Here is a 21,053-nt window from a genome sequence, read left to right as displayed (position 1 = left end):
GGTGCACTTACATACATGCAGACAAAACACATAAAATAAAAATACACTAATTTAAAAAAAAAAAACCTAAAAGTACTATTTTTCATTAATCATCCTGGCCAAAAAAAAAAAAGATGAGGTCAATATAGGAGCAGGGAAGGTGGAAGGCAATGTGACAATCTGTCAGAACTGTAGACACACAGACATTAAAAGAAGGCCCAGGGCTAGAAACAAACAAGTAACTATTACACACAAGAATGTTCACTGTAGCCTTACCTAGAATATCAGAACCTGAAAACCTAAATGCCCATCAACAAAATCTGGTTCAATAGATTTTAAGACCATTCATAGAAGTAAATGCTATAAAGTTGTGGCTTTTAAAATTATATATATAGATACATTAAGTAGCAAAGATGAAGCCCACTTGCATTTTTAAATGAAAAGAAATGGTACATATTTGCCCCAAAAATATATGGGAAACTACTAAAACTATTTTGTAATGGCTGCCTCTATGAATCCAGATGGGAAACGGAAGAGATGAGAACTTTTCTTTACTGTTTGAACATTCCTTTAATATAGGAATTTTTTTCCATACACATGTATAACTTCAACAACTCTTTTTAAATGAACCCAACAAAAGATCATCTCACATTGAACAATAAAGACACAAACCTCAAGATACTTTGTTTCAAACATTTACTGAACACAACACCATTTCTCCTTTTACACAGCAAGGTTGTTAGTTTCAAATTAGCTGAGTTATTAGGACTGTCAATGGCCATGAAATAAAAAATGATTCTACATGTCAAACTCAAACAGAAGACATCATGCAATATATAAATCACTGATTGACCTCTGGTGCAGTCAGCAAAGTTACTATGTTTATTAAAGTCACACAAATGGTTTGACAAAAGTGCACGATAGAATGACATCATTGGCTTGTTATAAAGCACAGTGAATTACTAGAATACAACATGTAGCTCTAGGGGAGGACTGCAGGATGGGGTGAATATTACAAAGGACAGGATCTTGCCACGAGGTTAAGGCCAGATTTTACTCCCCAGCTGTGTACCTCTGAGAAAAACTGGTTAAGAAAGCTGAAGGGTTTTCACCCTCCTCTTTTCTCCTCTACCAATTACTGAGCAACAACGAAAAAAAGCCATGCATACATTTCATAACACCTGAAAAAAATAGACACAAAACCCGTTGGCTTCTTCCTTGAAGCTTGCATCTTGTTCCTTCATTGTTCTGATGAGGTCATCCATCCCACGACTCATCCCTAAAGGAAAGCTGTCAACAATTTAGCAATATTCACCCCTGCACATACATCAAAGATACACTCCCTACAACCATCAAGCCACTGTCCCTTCCCTACACATTAACACAAAGGTACACTCCACAGATCTAGGACTAGAGACATTTACTTTACAGTTGTAAAAATTAATGTATCACCACTGTCAGTGTAGTATAGTTGGGAAGGGGGATGCTATGCACCCCAGCCCATCTGAAGGTTTGGGCGTGTCTGCCAAAAACATCTAGGAAAGCCCAAGAGAGTGGCTTTCAAGAGATGATCTCCAGAACAGAGCTGTGTGTTTTCAAAGCAGGAATGAGTACAGCTCAGAATCTGGACTGAAATCATTTCACAGAGCATAAGGTAGAAATGTAGATCACTCGCCCATTAATATTACAGTAAGTGTAGTCAGTGAGAAGAACAGCACACCCGTCTGTGCACCCACATCTGGCTACCTGAAAAAAAACACTTCAGATTTTTACACCAACTCTGCCCAACAAGGCCTTTACTCTCATCCACCTGCTCACTAGTGCAGCCATTGCTGCTTCTAAACCAGCGAGCTGTAACCCAAGGTCTGAAAACTCACTCAGGCTGCCCTATTCCAACAAGGAAGTTCTTCCACTTGAATTATCCAAAGTAGTCTGATTCCCAGAGTAGCTGCCTCAACTGCAGCAAAAACTGTTAACAGAGAACTGCTCTCTGGAATTGTTAATTTTCAGAAACATTTGTCAAATACAGTGTTGACATTTAGGGAATCGTTGCTCCCAAATCCTATTTTACTTCAAACAACACTTTCATACCCAAGTCTTCACAATTGCCATTAATCAATTACTAATAATAAACTAGCAAAACCAAAGCTTGCAGATGGTCCGCTTTTTGGTTTGTGTGTTTGAAGTCCCCACAGCAGAGAACCTTAAGATGGTTAGGCTGTGAGAGCAATTCAGGGTGGACTGTAAGAAGCTATGGTGTCAAGAGTCAGTTCCCCTTCACCAAGTGAGGGGATGGATTGCTGCCCAGCCTTGAGTTAGTCACTGAAATGCAAGTTCAATTCCACCAACTCTAGTAAAAAAAAATCCACTTCAGTTTCATGATTTGCAAATAAGAGCATCCTCCTGCATTCCCAGTTCATCCAGATTTATGTGAGAATTTAATATGACAGAGAAGTATTCCGGGAAAACCTCTAATGCTATCAAGGAAGAGTTACAGTTCAAAGCATAATTCTACCAATAAGAAACATCAATGACAAAAGGGGCTGCACAGGAAGTCACCCAGGGAGCTAGGCTGTGGAGCTCTCACCTGTCACATGTTTATTTTCCTTTTACAAAGTTTATGGTTTGGCTAAGCATATTTTAAAAGAATTCTACCAAAAACAATGTAAAAACCAGGCATGTAGATCACTTGTTTCAAGAACAGTTTTATACAGGTGTTTCACACAGCGCATTTGAATATTACAGAGACAGGAGTAGATCCTTAGCGAGAGACTGCACAACATACTACTGTAGTTTAAACAAAATCAAGTTACCGTTAGCACAGTTCAGTTAATTCTGTTGTCTTCAAGTTTTTTCTCCAACTGTCAGCTTTTAAATTAGCATTAGTTTACTTTTCCAGCATCCAGTCTTCCCTTCTTCAAAAACTGTCTTTAAACTTTGATGTCTGAATATGTACATAGAATCATTATCCTCATTTCATAAATAATGTCTAAAAACAGTGTTGGTCCTGGGTAGTGAAGGGGAAGAAATGTATTTTTACAACATGCAACATTATCTGGTATTTTTAAGTTTTGGTGTTTAAAACTCATATACGTTAAAAATGGAACCAACTGAATACCAAGTATCACAACTAACCCTCAGACTGTCCACATGCAGGCCTTATAGTCTGAAAAGGAAAGGCCTGACTGCACCATGGAAGAAGCTTGAGTTACTCACCTTGAGAAGCGCATTTTCTCTTCCAGGCCACTGAGAGCTGCCAGAGCAAGATTGCAATGTTCCCTTGATTCACACCAGAAGGGTCAAGGTCAGTAGTTTCCAAATTAGGGATCATTCCAATAACTCCTCATTTAAACCATCCTAAAAACCTTCCGTGTAAACTCTCAAGTTAGGAAATCAGAAATCTATTACCATGGAAGAATTCACCATCAAAACATTCCTAACAGAAGCAAGAAAACACACAAAGCAGCAACTTGCTTCATCCTTGGAGGAGGAACGTTTTCAAATCTCTCCTACCCTTGCCAGTATTTCACTTTGTGGGCGTCTCTATTTAAGGCCCTAGGTGCTGATTTTGGCGTGGTCGTTTCATACTGATCCAACTGCAACCTTTCTCGTGTATTTTACAAAGCAATATTCATGTGTAAAATGTTCATTGAGATTTTACAGGTTGTTTAAAGTTTGTATCTGACGTTGCATTGCTATAATGCTTTTCACTAAAGGAAAAAAAGCAGCTGCAGGTCTTCACTTACAGTACCATGCACTAAGGGTGGCTAAGGCATTCATTTGGCACTAGAGAAAAATGACAGGTGCAACTAATTTTACTTTCCATCTTTTCCAGCATCAGTAGAAACAGGTGTGTTCCTTTTACTTGATTCTGGACTGCTAAAGCGATAATCACAGAACACACTTTCGGTATGATAGTTGAAATGGTGCTGTTAAAAGAAAGCAAAAGATTAAAGACCTGTGTACCACACTCTGTAGTAGAAAACTTGCAGCTGTGAGAAATACCTTTCATGTGGCATTGAGAATCACTTTCCTCATCAAATACTTAATTTCCTATGCCATATTCCTGGTTTTCCTATGCCTTACAATGGACTAAGTAAAAACACATTAAAAATGTCCTTGTTCCTTTTCATCTTACATCTAACTAAGGAGAAAGACATGCCCTTTGGAAAAGTAGTCTTCAATTTTTAAAACCTACAACACAAGAAGAAAGGGCTACAAGGGGACAGAAATCAACTGTATAGCTATACTGTGACAACTTATTTCTTAAGAAAACACAGCATTATTTGGTCTGAGAACCAAATCAAATGCAGATAACTGCAATTTAGATACATCATTAAAAGAGACTTTGGAAGAATTCAAGCCTAAAGGCGGAGTCTAGCAATACTCTGAAAGGTTGGTTTAAGACTACCACTTAGAAGACACTATCCAGAATAATGCAGCAATTCCGATGGATTTAGCTTTATAAACGTGTGCACATCTTTTTTCAAATTACTAATCAGCAGTGAAGTGTTTCAAGTCCTCCTGATATTAAAATGGAACTGTACACTCCAAATGCATGGGAGTGAGAACCACCCACAGCAACTTGGCAAAGCACCTGCATCTCCCATGACTTTTAAGGTTCTGCTTTAGTTTCTTCTTCATGAAATCCTTGAAACTGCTGCATGGGTAACATGCTGGTATCAGCATAACAGAAATACTTTTATAGGCAGCTGCTTAAAACATCATCAACTTTAAATCACAAATGCCCCCATTACACAATACCTTACATTCGTCCCTAAAAAAAAAAAAAAAGAAAAAGAAAAGAAACAACTAATGTCCAAACACCTTACAGTTGTTAACAACTAAACAATGTCACTTTGTTTAGTGTGCTGAAATCAATTCCCATCTGAGGCAAGAAGACCAAAACAGAACTAAGGAAGCATGGGTTGAAAGGACAGTGGAAAGAAAAGTAGAATTTATGAACACATAATTCTATTGTCTGTGATTAAAGTCCTTTACTTTTTAGCACCACATTAAACAATTTTACATATCCAGTCACTTAGTGAAATCCAACAAACTCTTCAAGAGTTCTGGGGATCTGGTCTTGGTAGTTAATGTCATTAGCCCGAACTGCTCGGGCAGCCAGGCACTTGAGACTCATCTTCATTTGAGTTTTAAGTAGTATTTCAGATACCCCCGCTGTACTTTTGTCTAGAGGAGTCTTATTCTGCTTGTTGGTCATATCAGTGTGAGCGCCAGCTTCCACGAGGCTGATGATGATGGAGTGCAAGGTCAGGAAATCACTGATGGGCCTGTTATACTGAACAATAATGTGCAGAGCGCTATTCCCCTCATTGTCCACAGCATTCACCTCGGCACCACAGTCCAGCAGGAGCTTTGTGACAAGTGCATTTGGAAAGCTGCAGACATCATTGGTGTGGAAATCGTCAACTGGGGTATTAGAGTTGACAGCAAGATGAAGCAAGGTGAAGCCTTCCCGAGTTCTAGGGTCAAGATGAATCAGGTTGTAGATCTGCTTGTTAATTTTACACTGATCTTCTTCACTGCACTGTGTTTTGGTGGAGATGCACACCAAATACAGAAAGGTGTAGAGATTGCATTCATAGTTGTCCATGGCATTGTGGACGTCAGCATCTGAGATATTCTTCACTCTGTTCATACTCTGCTCTATTTCTAAGACACTGCATCTCAAAACGCACTCTATGTCAGGGGCCTTCACAGTTTCATTCAAGTGTATCATCTGCGAGAAAACTTGAGCAAAGCGCAGAAGATCCTTGTGGGTATTCCTATTACCTTTCTGCCTGAGGTGCAGAGCGTGAAGCCACAGCTTGATACACTGTTCAAATTCCATGTTATCTGCATAAACAGCCCCTCTGTAAATGATGGGGTGGGAAACATCAATATTGTCAGCACCTAAAATCCGTTCTCGAACTATGAGGCCCTCCATGTGAAGTGCATCTCTGTCCTGCCGAATGGACTCCAGTTCCCGAGGATTTCTACATTCAGTTCTGTTCCCGTAAGCATGGATGGGCGGGAGGACCTCCTTTTCAAGAACATTATCACCATCTTGAAACCTCTCCAACATGGCCAAATATAAATAGTGGTATGTCTTCATGATGTCATAGTTCTCACGGTCATTTGCAAAGGAGGCACCCAAGAGTTCCAAGGCTTCAATCCGACTTCTGCGATCACAATCGGCATGAGAGAGCAACAATTCAACAACATCAGCCTTACAGCTCTCGGCAGCTACCTTCAATGGTGTCATCCCATGGCCATTCACCACTATGGCGGCTCGCCATTTTATCAGCTCTTTGACGATGTCGATGTGCCCAGCTTCAGCTGCAAAGTGCAAGGCTGTGGCTCCACAGTGTGCTTTAGCATTAGGGTCAGCACGCTGTTCTAAGAGGTACCTGACCACATCAGTGTGCCCCTTATATGCGGCAATCATCAGGCAGGTGTTGTCATACTTGTTGGCAATGCTGATGTTAGCATTATTTTCCACCAAATATTTCACAATGTCCAGTCTACCATCAAAGCATGCTGCCCGTAGGGGAGTCGAGTTAGTTACTGTGGTATGGTTCACGTTGGCTCCATGGCTGACAAGAAGTTTAACGACTTCAAAGTGTCCAGCTCCTGCAGCACACCAAAGTGCAGTGGCTCCATCAATGACATACCTATACACATAAGAACAAACAGTCAGACAAAGACAAGGGGACCACAGACCCCAAAATGCTAAAAAGTAATCAGACAACAGGGCAAGGTCTCTAGCTCATTAAAAGGACATATCTATCTGCACTGACTTAGCCCTCACTCTCCAGAACATTAAAACATTTAGTGAAAATAAAAACAGATAATTTCAACAAAAAGCACTTTACCCAGTACTTAGTATGGACTCAAAAAATATTACTGTTATTTCTAAGGTACGGTTTTTTTTTAAAAATTAAAGAATCATCTACTCTGTACTAGCAACAATACATTTCAGAGAACACAGAGGAAGGGCTAGAAAGACGTCTAAGTGGGTAAAGCACTCGCTCTGCAAGTCAGGGTCTGAGTCTGAACCTCCAGAATGCATGAGGCCAGGAGGGGAGGAGCTGGGTGTCTGCAATCCAATTGCTCCTACTCTCAGATGGGCAAGGGAGACAGAAGCCCAGAAGCTCACGCACCAGCTAGCCCAGTGCAGCCAATAAAACAACCCTGTCTCAAAGTGGAAGGTGAGGACCAGTGCCCCAAGGTTGTCCTCTGATCTCCACACGTGGGCCATGGAGTGTACACATACACACACACAAAGATTTTAAAAAGGAAAGAAAAGCAAGCAAACACAGAGTCAATGTTGGAGGTCTGTACCACCTTCACTACATGGGATACACTAACTTTTCAGAGCACAGCATCCTCCAGGTGCCACAGTTTTCCCAGTTAGGAAAACAACTCCAGTCCCTACATAATAATGTGTTAGATACTGCTTTAGGGCGAAAAAAACTAAAAAGTAACAGAGAATTTTCCCTAAAATTACCTGAGCTAATTAATTAGTTTTCCCACCACAGCAATGAGAATGACACAATTACTGCTCCATTTGACAGACAGCTCAAAAGAAGTCAAACACACAGCGCGTATTATGACCGTCACACAACTGCCTGTCGTATTACAAGTTAGTGTTCTTTTGGGAAAAATATGGACTGGTAGGATACACAATGGAGACGGATTAAACTAATAATGCTCACTTCTGATTTAATGCATTGTAATAAATGTGCTTTTCTTAGTATGTTATGTCCCAAATTAAAAGTTTAAGATTTTTTTTTACTTTATGTATATGAGTGTTTCGCCTGCATGTATGTAAGTGCATCATATGTGTGCAATGCCTGGAAAGTCAGAGAGGGCGCCAGATCCCCGGGAACTGGAGCTACATACCATTGTCAGCCATCATATGGGTGCCAGGAACTGAACCCAAGTCCTATGCAAGAGTGGCCAATACTTTTAAACTGCTGAGCCATCTCTCCAGCCCCCCAAATTAAAAGTTTTTAAATTTCATGTGTGTGCATTGTGTCTTGTGTGCGCTCATGTATTGTGTGCATGTATATCCCCCTGTATGTTCCTGAAGCAAATCATTATGGGGAAAATACTAACAGCAGAAAACAACTAGCACTTGGAAATCTGACCAGGCATCTTTTCCAACAGTAGCACCTACCTACTGAGCATCTGGTACGTGCAAAGTCTCCAACTTACACAAAGCCAGACTCTTGAACAAGTCTAGTCTTTCTGACCTTTCCACTTCCAGTTTTTCTCCAATCTCTTTTTCCCAGTTTTTAATCCGACCAATGACGGTTTCATGAAATCTAAAACAGGCTTTTGTTAGATATTTAGAATTATTGTACTACAACCAGTAAGTATACACAACAATATTAAGAAAAAGGACCAACCAAAGAATTACTCACTAGAACAGCTAAGCAAACCAAAATTCTCACTAATGAGTTACTTGCTGCATAACCTTATGTTGTAATGAAGGTCAAATTACAGTTCCCACGAGGTGAAAGAGTCAACTCCCATGATGCTATGGCCTAAATGTCTCTCTCCAAAGCTCAGTGTTAACCAATAAGGCAAGGGCTCCTCCATTCCTCCTTGAAATTATAGCCCTTATCAGAGGCTTCTTGCAGTGGTGAACTGACTTGCCTGTCTGCCTTCCACTAAGTGGAAAGAGAACATGCCTCTCTGAAGGATGCAGCCTTCACCAAACAACCAAATCCCAAAACCTTCATCTGGGACTTTCCAGCTTCCAGAACTATGAGAAATAAATTTCCATTCTTTATAAGTTACCCAGTCTTGGGTATTTTGCTACAGCAACACAAAATGAACTAAGACATAGAAAGATCATAGCTTATCCCAGTTAATATCACAAAAACAATACCCTCTATCACTTTTGCTAAAAATGAAATGCACCTTGTAATAATTCAATCAATTACTTCTTCAGTTTCAAATAATGACACAAGATATTTATAAGAAAAAAACCTGCTGAGTATGGTGGCACACGCCTTTAGTCCCAGCACTCAGGAAGCAGAGGTAGGTGGATCTCTGTGAGTTCGAGGCCAGCCTGGTCTATATAGCAAGTTGCAGGCCAGCTGGGGCTACAGGGACACCCTGTCTCAAAAAGAAAGGAAAAAGAAAGAAAAGACTTTCTCACTAATAATGTCATCAATGGGGAGGATTATGGCTGACTAGAAGGCAGTTTGGAGGCACTAAAAATACCCTGTCTCTTGATATGGGTGACATCCACATGGATGGGAACTTAAGAGGAAAATACTTGACAACCTGTACACTTAAGAGTATTTAAGTATATGTAAGATGTATCTCAAAAAATTCCTAAGTCCTTTGAAGTTTCTTTTAAATTTTAATTATTACATTTCACTTATTTGTGTGTATGTGCACACAAGTACATGCATGCCACGTGTACATGTGGATTTCAGAAGACAACTTACAGGACTCAGTTCTCTCCCTCTACCATGTGGGTCCTGAGGATCCTCAGGCATGGCAGCAAGCATATTTACCTGCTAAGCCATCTTGCAGGCCCAAAATTTTCAGGAAGCATTTTAAAAATGCCATTAGGGATTTTTGGAGATTAAGATGGAGACATGCCCAGGGTACAACGGCCCCCAAGAGACTGGATGCATGTGCTGAACCCAGTGAGGAACCTTAGCACACAAGATGAATATTCCCCTGACCGTAGGTGTTTCTATAGTGAGCTCAAAATTCTGGACTTGGCAAGTAAGAAAGAAAAGAACTGGGAGTCAAGATGGTGCTGACACAGTCACAGACACTGACGCAATGGTGTTGGCAATGGCAACTCTTGGCACAAAGACTTAAAACATGACTCTGGGCCTCTTCATTTTATCAAGAATCTTGATGTTTCTATATTGATCTCAGAATTCTGAACTCAGGACTTTGCAAGTAAGACAGAAAATAACTGGAGAGCCAAGATGGCAGAACCACACCACAATGGGCAAAGCCTAGCCGGCCTGGCGACACCCAGAACCCATGGGTTGGCTGACCATCATCATCTAGTGACTATCAAGACCTGACTGCTGTCCTCAACAACATTAGGAATCTGAGAAGGCTACAAATTTCAGAAAATAAACTAGAAGACACTAGTATAAAACTGTCATATGAAGCCATGAAACCTTCTAACTGCCACTCAGACAATCTTGGAGTGGAGTCCTGTGAGCTGATTTCTGCCTGCTGTGAGGACCTGCTTTTACCCACAACAAAACCCTGAGGGGAATCAACTTGTTGGATCACAGTGATTGTGGGTGAGGCCTGAAAACGGCCAATGTGTAACTAACCTGTATGTACTAGGGTCTGTAAACAACTGACTTTGATGAGGAAACTCAAGTACATTTCTGATCACTGGAGAAGAGAAATCCCTACTTGACAATCCAAAGTAGTGTGTAAGAGAAACAGAAAACAAGTGTAAAAATCCCATTTCAAGAAACCTGGGCATATTCTGACCCAAAACCACATACAAAGGAGGAAAGGGAGTAGTAGGTCCCTACTTTGGCACATCTGTGTGAAAGAATTATAGATCACAGACTTTCTAATGAGATATGATTTCTCTGACACCTAGTTCAGATGTATAAAACAGATGGGGTTTTCCATTTGCAAATAGGAAGACATGAAATGGGGGCGGTGTAGAAGGGGTCTGAATATAATCAAAATACATCATATGAAATTCATGAATCAACAAAAATGTTTCTTAAACTTAAAAAATTGCAATTTGGAGGCTGAGTGTTCAGTGATAGAGCACTTACCTTGCATGTGCAATGCCCTGGATTGGATCCCCAGCACCAGACAAAAATACAAAAGACAAAACAACAGAAAAAAACCTAAGAAATTAGTCAAAGCCAGGCATGGTGGTACATACCTGTAATCCTAGTACTCAGGAGTCTGAGGCAAGAGGATTGCCTGTTTGAGACCCTGAGCTACACAGCAAGTTCTAGACCAGCCTAGACACACACACACACACACACACACACACACACGCACACACATCATCATCATCATCATCATCATCATCAAAAGAAGGGGAAAAATAATAATAAATTTTTATTTATTTTTATCTTATGTGTATGAGTGTTTTATTTGCATGTATGTAGGTGCACCACATACAGGTGATGCACACAGAGGCCAGAAGAGGGCATCAAATCCCCTGGAACCAGAGTTACAGATGGTTGTTAGATGCCACATGGGTGCTAGGAACTGAACCTGGGTCCTCCTCAAGAACAGTGCTCTTAATCACTGAGTCACCTCTTCAGCCCCAAGTAAAATTTAGACCAATGGTTTTTGAGACAAGGTTTCCCTGTAGCTGCTGCTGGCCTGGATTCTGTAACAGAGACCAGGCTGGCCTCAAACTCAGAGAGATCCGCCTGCCTCTGCCTCCCAAGTGCTGGGATTAAAGGCGTGCGCCAGATGTTTTACTAACAGTTGTCTAATTAAAATTCACTGAGTACATTTTCATTTTCACCATATATACAAATTCAATGAAAAATCTTTTACTGTCAAAACATGCCATTTGTGGGGCTGGAGAGATGGCTCAGCTGTTAAGAGCACTGGCTGCTCTTGTAGAGGACCTGGATTCGGTTCCCAGCACCCACATGGTGGCTCCTATTTGTAACTCCAGTTCCAAGGGATCCAATACTCTCTTCTGATCTCCATGGACATTTCATGCACATGGTGCACTTACAAACATGCAAGCAAAGCACTCATACATATAAAATCTAAATTTTAAGAATTCTTTAAGGACTGTTGGGATGGTTCAGTGGGTAAAGGCACTTGCTACTAAGTTTGACAAGTTCCATCCCTAGGACCAATGGTAGAAGGAGAGAACCCACGCCACAAAGTTGTCCTCCATACATGTACCATGTCACACACCTGACTACATACGTACACAAAATCAATTTTTTAATTCTTTTTAAAAAGCATACCATTAGCCAGGCATGGTGGTGTACATATTTAATCCCAGCACTCTGAAGACAGAGGCAGGCATCGGATCTCTGTGAGCTTGAGGCCAGCCTGGTCTACACAGCGAGTTCCAGGCCAGCTGGGGCTACAAGGAGACCCTTTCTTAAAAAGACCAAAAAAGAAAGCATACCATTTGCAATACTATCAATAATGTAACAATATCTAGTAGTAGAGAATTGAGACATGTACAAGATGTCTGCAGTGAGAACCACAAAGCACCCAAGACAAACAGAAGAAAACCTCAGTAAACGGAGAAACTCCAAGCAGGATTCGCAATACTCAACAATATCAGAATGTGAGTTTTCCACCAAAGTGACCTACATATTTCATGCAACCCAAACCAAAATCCTAGCAGGTGTGTATATATGTATACATGTAAGAATTGGCAGATCAACTCTAAATGTGGAAATGCAACTAAGATAATCTTGAAGAAAAATTAAGTTGGAAGAAAAACTACCATAATTGTGTCAGTGGTGCAAAGATAAAATATCAAAAGAACCAAACACCCCAGAAATAAAATACAGGGAGTCACTTGGTTAATAAAAAAGCTCCCATGGGGCTGGGGATGCAGCTGGGGATGTAGCTCCATGGTAGAACACTTGCCAAGCATGCATGGAGGCCTGGTTTCAATTCTCCACCACCATAGAAAGAAAAGAGCTCCAATGAACTTGTTAGCTGCCATGTGGGTGCTGGGATTCAAACCCATGTCTTCTGCAAGAACAGTCAGTGTTCTTAATAGCTGAGCCATCTCTCCAGCCCCGGAACTCACATTTTAAAATGCTAGATGTGGTGGCTTACACCTGTAAATCCAGCCCCAGCACTGCTACAGCAAGATGAAGAGGACAGGCCAGAAGTGCGTACACACAGCTCAACAACAAAAAGAATAAGACCCTGCCTCAAGAACAAGGTGGAATTGTCCTCTGACCAATGGGGCATACACAAGCATTAAATAAATAAACACCTTCAAATGATCTTTGGGGCCAGGTGTGGTGATACCTGCCTTTAATCCCAGCACTCAGGAGGCAGAGGCAGGTGTCAGATCTCAATGAGATTGAGGCCAACCTGGTCTACATATTGAGTTCCAGGCCAGGTAGGGCTACAGGGAAACACTATCTCAAAATAAAACAAAAATCAAAACAAAACAGCCAAAATATAAAAGCTCTCTGGGGCTAGAGAGAGGACTCAGTTGTTAAAAACACTTATTGCTCCTGCAGAGGACCCAGGTTTGGTTTTCAGTGCCCACATGGTCACAACCATCTGTAACTCCAGTTCCAGGGGCTCTGACACCCTCATCTTGCCTCTGTGGGCACCAGGCACACACATGACTTACAGACACATGCATGCAAATACTCATGTGCATAAGACAAAAACAAATAAATCTTTAAAAAACAATCTTTCTAGGGGCTGAAAAGATAGCTTACCAGTTAAGAGCACTGGCTACTCTTACAGAGGACCTGGGTTTGATACCCAGCATCCACATGGTGGCTAACAACCAGCCATAACTCCAGTTCCAGGGGATCCAATGCCCTCTTCTGACTTCCGCAGGTACTGCACAACATGGTGCACCTACCTATATGCAGGCAATACACTCACACACATAAAATAAAAATAATTTTTTTTTATTTTTATTATTTTTATTTTATGTGTATGCATGGATTGCCTGAATGTAGGTAAGTGCATCCTTGTCATGCAATGCCGGTGGAGGACAGAAGAGGCTGTCAGATCCCCTGGGACTGGAGTTAGGACACTGGGTCTTCTACAAGAACAACCAGTGTTCTTAACCACTGAGCCATCTCTCCAGCCCCATAAAAATAATTTTTTAAAAATCTTTCTAATCTTAATCCAAAATTGTTATGCAAATTCTCTATTATATATTTTATCTTATAATTAAAAAACTATAATCTGATCAATCTTTTCAAAAACGAAAGTACACTTCAGACATGGAGTTTTCACAGCATTTCTAATCTTGACTTCCTGGTTCAATTTGAAATGGAAATACTTGGTTCAAACACTGGAAATGAAAATTAAAATTCATTAGATGTATATAATCAGCACTTTACCTAAAGTCCTTAAAGTCATTCATGAGATCAAATGCAGTTCCTTGAAATACACATGGCTACTACCTTTCTAAATGAGGTTGAAGGATGGTGTGGCCCTCCTGCCTTTCCTCTCCCTAGACATTTATTGATAGCATTCATCTAGCTCTGGCACTCAACATAAAGCCTCAGCCCTCTCCCAAGTCCTGGTCTCCCGGATCTGTGTCTCAGCAACCTCTTCAAGAACAAGTGATCCCCACAACCCTGGCACACAGCAGTCAGACCAGGCGGCACCATACTCCATGGCTGCATGGTACCCTGCTTTTGTTGTATTCCCTTTCTGTAGCCCCCTCAGTAGCTTCCCACCCTCAACTAAAGTTTCATTCCCACTTCAGAACAACTCTGGTCTTCACGTGTTAGGCCGTAAGCTTTTAAAACAATCTCAAATAATATTAATCTAGATGGTGGTCCCTTTTCCCTTGAGGCTGTATTACGAATCCATTTTAGTTTCTTAAAGTATTATAAAAGCATGTTGGTGGAATACAGTGTGATGGCTTGTCTAGAATCACCTAAGATGCAAGCCTCCAGGCACACCTGTGAGGAGATAGTGAGCCTCTGGGCTTGCCTATGAGGCAGTATGTTGATTAGGTAGTGTGAAGGCTAATCTAGGTTGTCAACCTGACATACCTGGAAAGAGGGAACTTCAATTGAGGAATTTTCTCCAACAGGCTGGCCTGAGGCCACATCTGTGAGGCATTTTCTTGATTGCCAACTGATATAGGGGGACCCAGCCCACTGTGGGCAGTATCATCCCTAGGCAGGTGGACCTGGTCTGTGTAAGAAAGGTAGCTAAGGGAGCTAGAGAGGTGGCTCAGGGGATAAGAGCACTTGCTTTTCTTCCAGAGGACCTGGATTCAACTCCCAGCACCCACATAGTACTTCTGTTATCCTCTTCTGGCCTTCGTGGGCACTATACATACACATACCAATAAACATACTAGCAATCAAAACACTTGTACAAATAAATTTAGAAGGAAGGAAGGAGAGAAAGAAGGAAGGAAGCAAGCAAGCAAGCTAAACTTGAGCCTGGAAGCAAGTAAGCAGAGGTCCTCCATGGTCTCTGATTCAGTTCCTGCCTTCAGACTCCTGCCTTGGTATCTCTTGATGATGGACCATAACCTGTAAGCTGAAATAAACCCCTTCCTCCCCAAGTTGGTTTTGGTCAGTGTTTTATCACACCAACAGAAAGCAAATGAAGACAGGCAGGTTGAGCCAGGAAGATCCACACTGAAAGTGGCAGTACTATTACCTGGGCTTGAGTCCTGGACTGCATAAGAAGGAAAGAAAAAAGTAAGCCGAGTACCAACTCATCAGTCCTGCTGCCTGATTATAGATGCCATGTGACCAGCTGCTTCAAGCTCCTGCTACCTTGACTTTCCTCATGAATGCACCTTCAAACTGTGAGCTGAAAAAAAAAAAAAAAACCCTTTCTCCCTTGAGTTACTTTTGTCAGAGTATTTTATCACAGTAATAGGAAAAGAAACTAAAACACACAGATTAGAACACATACACCTAAACAAAGCCTAAGCTGGATTTGGTAGCACACACCTATAATCCCAGGACCAGGGAGGCTAAGGAAGGAGGACTATGAGTTCTAGGCCAACCTAGCTATGTAGCAAGTCCCCGTCTCAAAAGTAACTACAACACCACAAATTATTTTAATGCCTGTGTCTCAGACACACATACACACAAAACACAGCATATCAAACCCATAATTAGATGGATACTGCTGCACAGGAAGAAGTTAAAATGTGAGACTTGCTATGTAAGTATCAAGTAAATAACAGAATTATTAAAGAAAAATATTAAATAGGATAGATGAACAATTTTGCTCAAAACCTGTGAACATGTTACTTAAATAACTACAAATTAAAAACATTACATCTACTTTCACACACAGTGAAAAGAAATCTAAAGCAATAGATTAACTTTTCAAAACCCAATCCCAGGGTAGAAATGTAGCAAAATGGCAACAGACTATAGGAGGCTCTGGGCTGAATCCCCAGCACCACAAAAATGTTTTAAAAGCAAAAGCTAAGGGCTGGAGAGATGACCCAGTGGTTAAGAGCATATACTGCTCAAACACAGGATGGGAGTTCAGTTCCCAGGACCCACCTCAGGCAGCTCACACCCATCTGTAACTCCAGCTCTGGGGGTTCCAATGTTCTCTGCCAGACTCTGCTGGCACCTGCATTCACACATGCACATACCCACACACACTCAATTTAAAATAAAATCATAAAATCACTTTTTTTTTTAAGCTAGCTTTGGGACTAGAGAGACAGTGCAGTGGTTAAGAGCACTGGCTGCTCTTACACAGGAGCTGAGTTCAGGTCCCACCACTCACATGACAGCTAACAACCATCTCTAACTCTGGTTCCAGGGAGATGGGATGTTCTCTACTGGCTTCCTCAGGCACTGTGCACATATGGTGCACTTACATACATGCAGGCAAAACATTCATACACATAAAATAAAAATAATTTTTTTTTTTTGGTTTTTGAGACAGGGTCTCCCTGTAGCCCCAGCTGTTCTGGAACTCACTATGTAGACCAGGCTAGTCTTGAACTCACAGAGATCCAAGTGCCTCTGCCTCCCACATGCTGGGATTAAAGACGTGCACCACCATGCCCGGCAAAAATAATTTTCTTTTTAAAGCTAGCCTCTAACACATGAGTAGGCTTTATGGTGTTCCCACCATTCGGGCTAAGAGGTTCTAAATGTCTAAAATGCATGCAAAGATAAACCATCATGGGTTTAAATCACATTCTCCTTTTCTAGTTCTGAGTCAAAATCACTGGGATAAACTTTAAAATCATCATCTCACAGACTTTTCTGTGTAGGCTGAGAAATAGTCATGCGCTTCAATCCTTCTCTTTAATTGGTAACCTTTCTTAAAGTCAAGATCTCACATTTCAACAGAATGTGATTTAGGATTGTACCTATCAGGCATTTAATGAATAAAATACCAAGCTACTTTAACAAAGCAGCTAGTAACTGTAACAATCCATTCCCTAAATAGATAATGAAGACCCAGGCAAAAATTGCAAATGGTAGAAACACTTGGGATTGCAATTTCATTCACCAGCCTGGCTCTTGGTGTTTTATACAGATGTCATCAAAATCTGATCTCTGTATCTTCCCAGTATCCCACCATCTCTTTCTTAACTGCCCTAGCTGGGATCAACTGCTCAAATACTACCTCGTCTGTGGTCTGTGATGCCACAGCAAAGCCTAGCACTTCTCCCCTTGTTCTCCCTCAGAAGGCGCAAAGATCCCTCAAGCCTAAATGGCAAGGCATCTGCAATTGCTCATTTGTGTATCGCTCTCTCTGTTCCCCTCAACTGTCATCCTCCAGAATGGGAGCACGTTCTCATTTAACTCTGCATACAGATCCCTACCAACAACCTGGCACACAGCAGGTATTCAACAGTTGTCTGCTCACTGAACCCCTTTATCTCACTAGCAAGTGCAGAATGGTGAACAAGATATTCAAGTATGCAGTCTCACCCCTGCATTTCTAAGGGTTTCGGGGGCTTCATGAACTATTTTTTTGTTTTTTTTTTTTAGTTTTTTAAAAACAGGGTCTCACTACATAGTCCTAGCTGGCCTGCAACTCACTATACTGACCAAGCTGGCCTCAAACATGCAATGATTCTCCTGCCTCTGCCTCCCAAGTATTGGGATTACCAGCATGTATCAGAGCCATACCCAGCATCAGGTTCTTTCAATTACCACTTCAAGATACCTTTCTCTTTGATGATCCAAGAAGACAGCAATAACCAAAGCCTTTCTAAACTCCTGATAAATCTATCTTCCTCCCCACTGCTCTTTCTTACATCCAGGTCTCAGCAAGCTCCTTAGCTGTAGCATTTGGGGAAGCTGTGACTGCAGAGTCCTAACTTTATGGACACAGGTGTCTATGCAGTGGAATTGTGCTGGAAGTTCAGAGGTCATCCTGTTCCATTCCTCCACGTATAGGCAAGGCTGTGAGAATGCAGGAAGTGACAGAGGACACAGAGCCAGAAAGGAAAAACAAGCATGAATCAGGTTGCCATCTTTGCTCAACACCATCTTCCTAACATCTACAGAGGTGGTACCAGAGATAAGCCACTACCCAGCCACTATCATTTCATCATTTAACAGTCTAGAACATTTCCCTCTCATCTAAAACAGAATAAAAAAGCTTTTATTACTTAAGCCTTTAAAAAAAGCCACAAAATGTAACACTACCCTAGTCATTAAAAAAAAAAAAAAAAAAAAAAAAAAAAAATGCTTTAAAATCCAATCCTATAAACCCAGCACTCGGGAAGGTGAATCAGGAAGATGGAGGGTTCCAGGCCAGCCTAGGCTACAAAGCCAGACTCTATTTTGAAAAACAGAAACAACCAAAACAGAATGCCTTTTCAAGCATGATTTTGAGCCAGGCAGTTTTTACTCTCCCAAACTAAACTGCACATTTCTATACTTTGACTCTATGCTAAATTATTAACAGCTTATTTACTTGCACAGATCAACAAAAACAAATGCAACTAATGAAGCAAAAATCTTTATGAAACTGTAATCTGTCATAATCCTTCAGCACAGAAGAGGATAAAGCTAAACCTGACAACTCTGCTTGTTATCATAGCCCCCAAAATATGTACAATTAATCTCAAAGAAAAAATTTTAACTAATCTTTGAAAGACACTAAATGATGAAGTCTTCCCACCACGTCACAGGATAACATGTAATTTAACAATGACATAACTTCTATACCAGGTCCAATGCCACTTTTGTAGCCAAAATACCGGCCAGCAATGTGGAAGAGTCAGAGTCATGTCTGGAGATGCCTGGCTGCCATGACGCTATCAAGTCTGCATCTGCCGCTCCCTTTAGGGGTTTATTTTGACTTTAAAGTTCCGGCGATCTACTTGGGGGCTGGCTTGATCAAACTAATTACTTGAAGGGGAAAAACTGGGAGCTTAAATAACTCACCAGAAGTCCTTGATTTTAACTGCTAACCTCGTGAATTTCTGATCTCAGCTACAATGCTAGTGCTGATAAATGTAAAATCTAGACAGGCAGCCACCCCTCCATACTGTTTGTCGGCTGACTAATACAGAAGACGACTCGATCTCAAGACCCAGGGTGCGGCTACCACCTACAGAGAGAAGAGGGTAGGGACCGAGAAGAAAAGGCAGCAAAACATGGCCTTGGAAGATGAAATGGGCATCCGTGGGGACCGGAGGACTATGAAAAGGAAGGCAGGGTGAGGGGGGGAAGGGGAGGCAGCATGACTTGCTGGGCCCGCGCGCGTCGGAGAAAGCTGGAGTTGGGATGTACCTACCCGTCGAAGCGGACGGTGCCAGTCTGCTGGGTCTGCACACGATAGTGTTCTAACAGCAAACGCACCACCTTGGCGTGCCCATTGCGGGCTGCGATGATGAGGGGCGTGGAGCGCTGTCCTCCCTGCTGACTGACATAGCCCAGTAGATAGCGGATATCGCTTTCGGACCGGTTAAGGAGCAAGGCAGCCAAAGTGAGCACCTTGCCCTCGCTGGCCGCCTTGTACACATAGCCAGCCAGGCCCTCCATGGCCGCCGCCAACTCCAACACCCGTTTGGTCGCCACCGCTGCTGCTGCCTTGCGCCCCCGGAGGCCGCGTCCGCCAGCACTTCAGACCCGGGCCCTCACAGCCCATTCAACAGGGCGCAGCCGCCGCGCCCAAGCAGCAGCGCGACCCAGGGAGGGCGGAGACGCGGAGGTGGCCGAGTGCAGCCGGGGGCACGTCTGCGAGCCGGCCCGTCGCGGAGGAAGGCGGACAGGGCCGCCCCTGAGACCCCAGTCACCGGCCTTGGGCCGAGGGGATATCCATGGCCGCAGCCGTCCCGGGCCTCAGGCGGGACCCCTCCTTCCAGCGGGCTGCGACAGGCGCGTGCCCGAACTACGGGTCGCCGCTGAGGTCCCGAGAGGGCCGCGCCCGCGCGCTCCCGGGATGGCGAGCAGTGAGCACACCTCCCCAGCGCCCGGCTCTACGCGGCCTAAAGGCCTGAAACCGCCTCCGCCCCCGCCCTCCGCGGCCCCGCGCCAAGGAAAAGCCGCAGGTGCTCGCACACCGACGCTCGGAAGTGTTGGCTGGAGGGCTGCCGCGAGCCACGCGTGGGTGTTCGCGAAGCGCTCCGGCTGGGACAGCACCGGAACTTGGGGCGGGAAGAATGCAGCCTCCGCAGAGATGGCCAGAAGGAGGGAGGAAGCGGGAGGGACGATTAAGTAGGTGTCCCTTCCTAAAGCGACCGGCAGGCAAACAGGGCGCCACTGAAGCAAGGTTCTGCCGTGCGCAGTTACCCAGATTCAGGCCTGAAAGTCCCCAGTGCCCTTGGCGCATGGAGCCTCCTCACCCCCACAGAATCCTGTGGGTTCTTAATCAGGGACAGAGGCCGAGAGAGGTTGCTGAACTCAAGTCCACCCAGTTTTACTATAGACAGTATGGAATCCTCTGTGCTGGTAATGGGAGTTGAGGGCAAGGAAGACGTAGCAGGCACCCAAAAGATCCACTTTAGGAAAAGGGCCGTGTCTTCTAGCACCCTGAAATGTGGGAGGGCTAGAGAGCCGCTGCTCTGAAAAGGGACTGAATGCCTGGCCTGCCCTGCTAGGAGATGGGGATTAAGTGTGTAAGATAAAGAGCTAAGTGGCAGGTGTTCTGGGAAGAAAAGCGAGTTCCACATCCGGATAGAGCAAGTTTCTGAACCTGAAGTTTGCACACATAACGTCACAAAACAGGATTTGAAAAGGGCATTTATCCAAGGAATAGTATAGGTCGACTATGTACCAGGCTTGCTGAGCATCAGAAATTCAATTTTAGTCTCTTCTCTCCCGATACTTGTTTGGTTATGGGGGAAGCAGACAAATAAGACCAGTTGAATTAGTATCATTACCATTTTCTATGAAGCAAATGAAACAGGGATGTTGGTGTGGGCTAGGAGACGGTTT

General features: G+C 42.8%; 1 protein-coding gene across 2 annotated transcripts; it reads right to left on the bottom strand.

The window, feature by feature from the left end:
• Positions 1-658: 658 nt before the first annotated feature.
• On the bottom strand, positions 659-20,313 carry Fem1b (fem-1 homolog B). 2 transcript variants are annotated; one of them, XM_008836370.3, is made up of 3 exons: positions 19,411-19,546; positions 8,165-8,312; positions 659-6,656 (listed from the first exon to the last, which is right to left on the bottom strand). In XM_008836370.3, exons 2-3 carry the CDS (start codon positions 8,173-8,175, stop codon positions 5,021-5,023), a joined length of 1,647 nt encoding a protein of 548 aa, XP_008834592.1. In that variant the 5' UTR covers positions 8,176-8,312; positions 19,411-19,546; the 3' UTR covers positions 659-5,020. The 2 variants fall into 2 exon arrangements, with proteins under 2 accessions (XP_008834592.1, XP_008834591.1); XM_008836369.2 differs by lacking the exon at positions 8,165-8,312 and having other exon boundaries at positions 19,411-20,313.
• Between the last annotated feature and the right edge of the window lie 740 nt (positions 20,314-21,053).

This window comes from Nannospalax galili, unplaced genomic scaffold, assembly GCF_000622305.1.
Source record: "Nannospalax galili isolate Female #2095 unplaced genomic scaffold, S.galili_v1.0 scaffold54, whole genome shotgun sequence".
NCBI classification, from domain to species: domain Eukaryota; kingdom Metazoa; phylum Chordata; class Mammalia; order Rodentia; family Spalacidae; genus Nannospalax; species Nannospalax galili.
Note: the sequence above shows the minus strand (reverse complement) of the source record. Positions and strands in the feature narration are given on the sequence as shown.

What these genes read in the sequence shown, in the direction of transcription:
- Fem1b (XM_008836369.2), bottom strand. Translation starts at nt 19,658, where the DNA reads ATGGAGGGCCTGGCTGGCTATGTGTACAAGGCGGCCAGCGAGGGCAAG. An exon ending in GGCACCGTCCGCTTCGACGG is followed by an intron (nt 6,657 to 19,410) that starts GTAGGTACATCC and finishes TTATGTGTATAG; the next exon opens with GTATGTCATTGATGGAGCCA.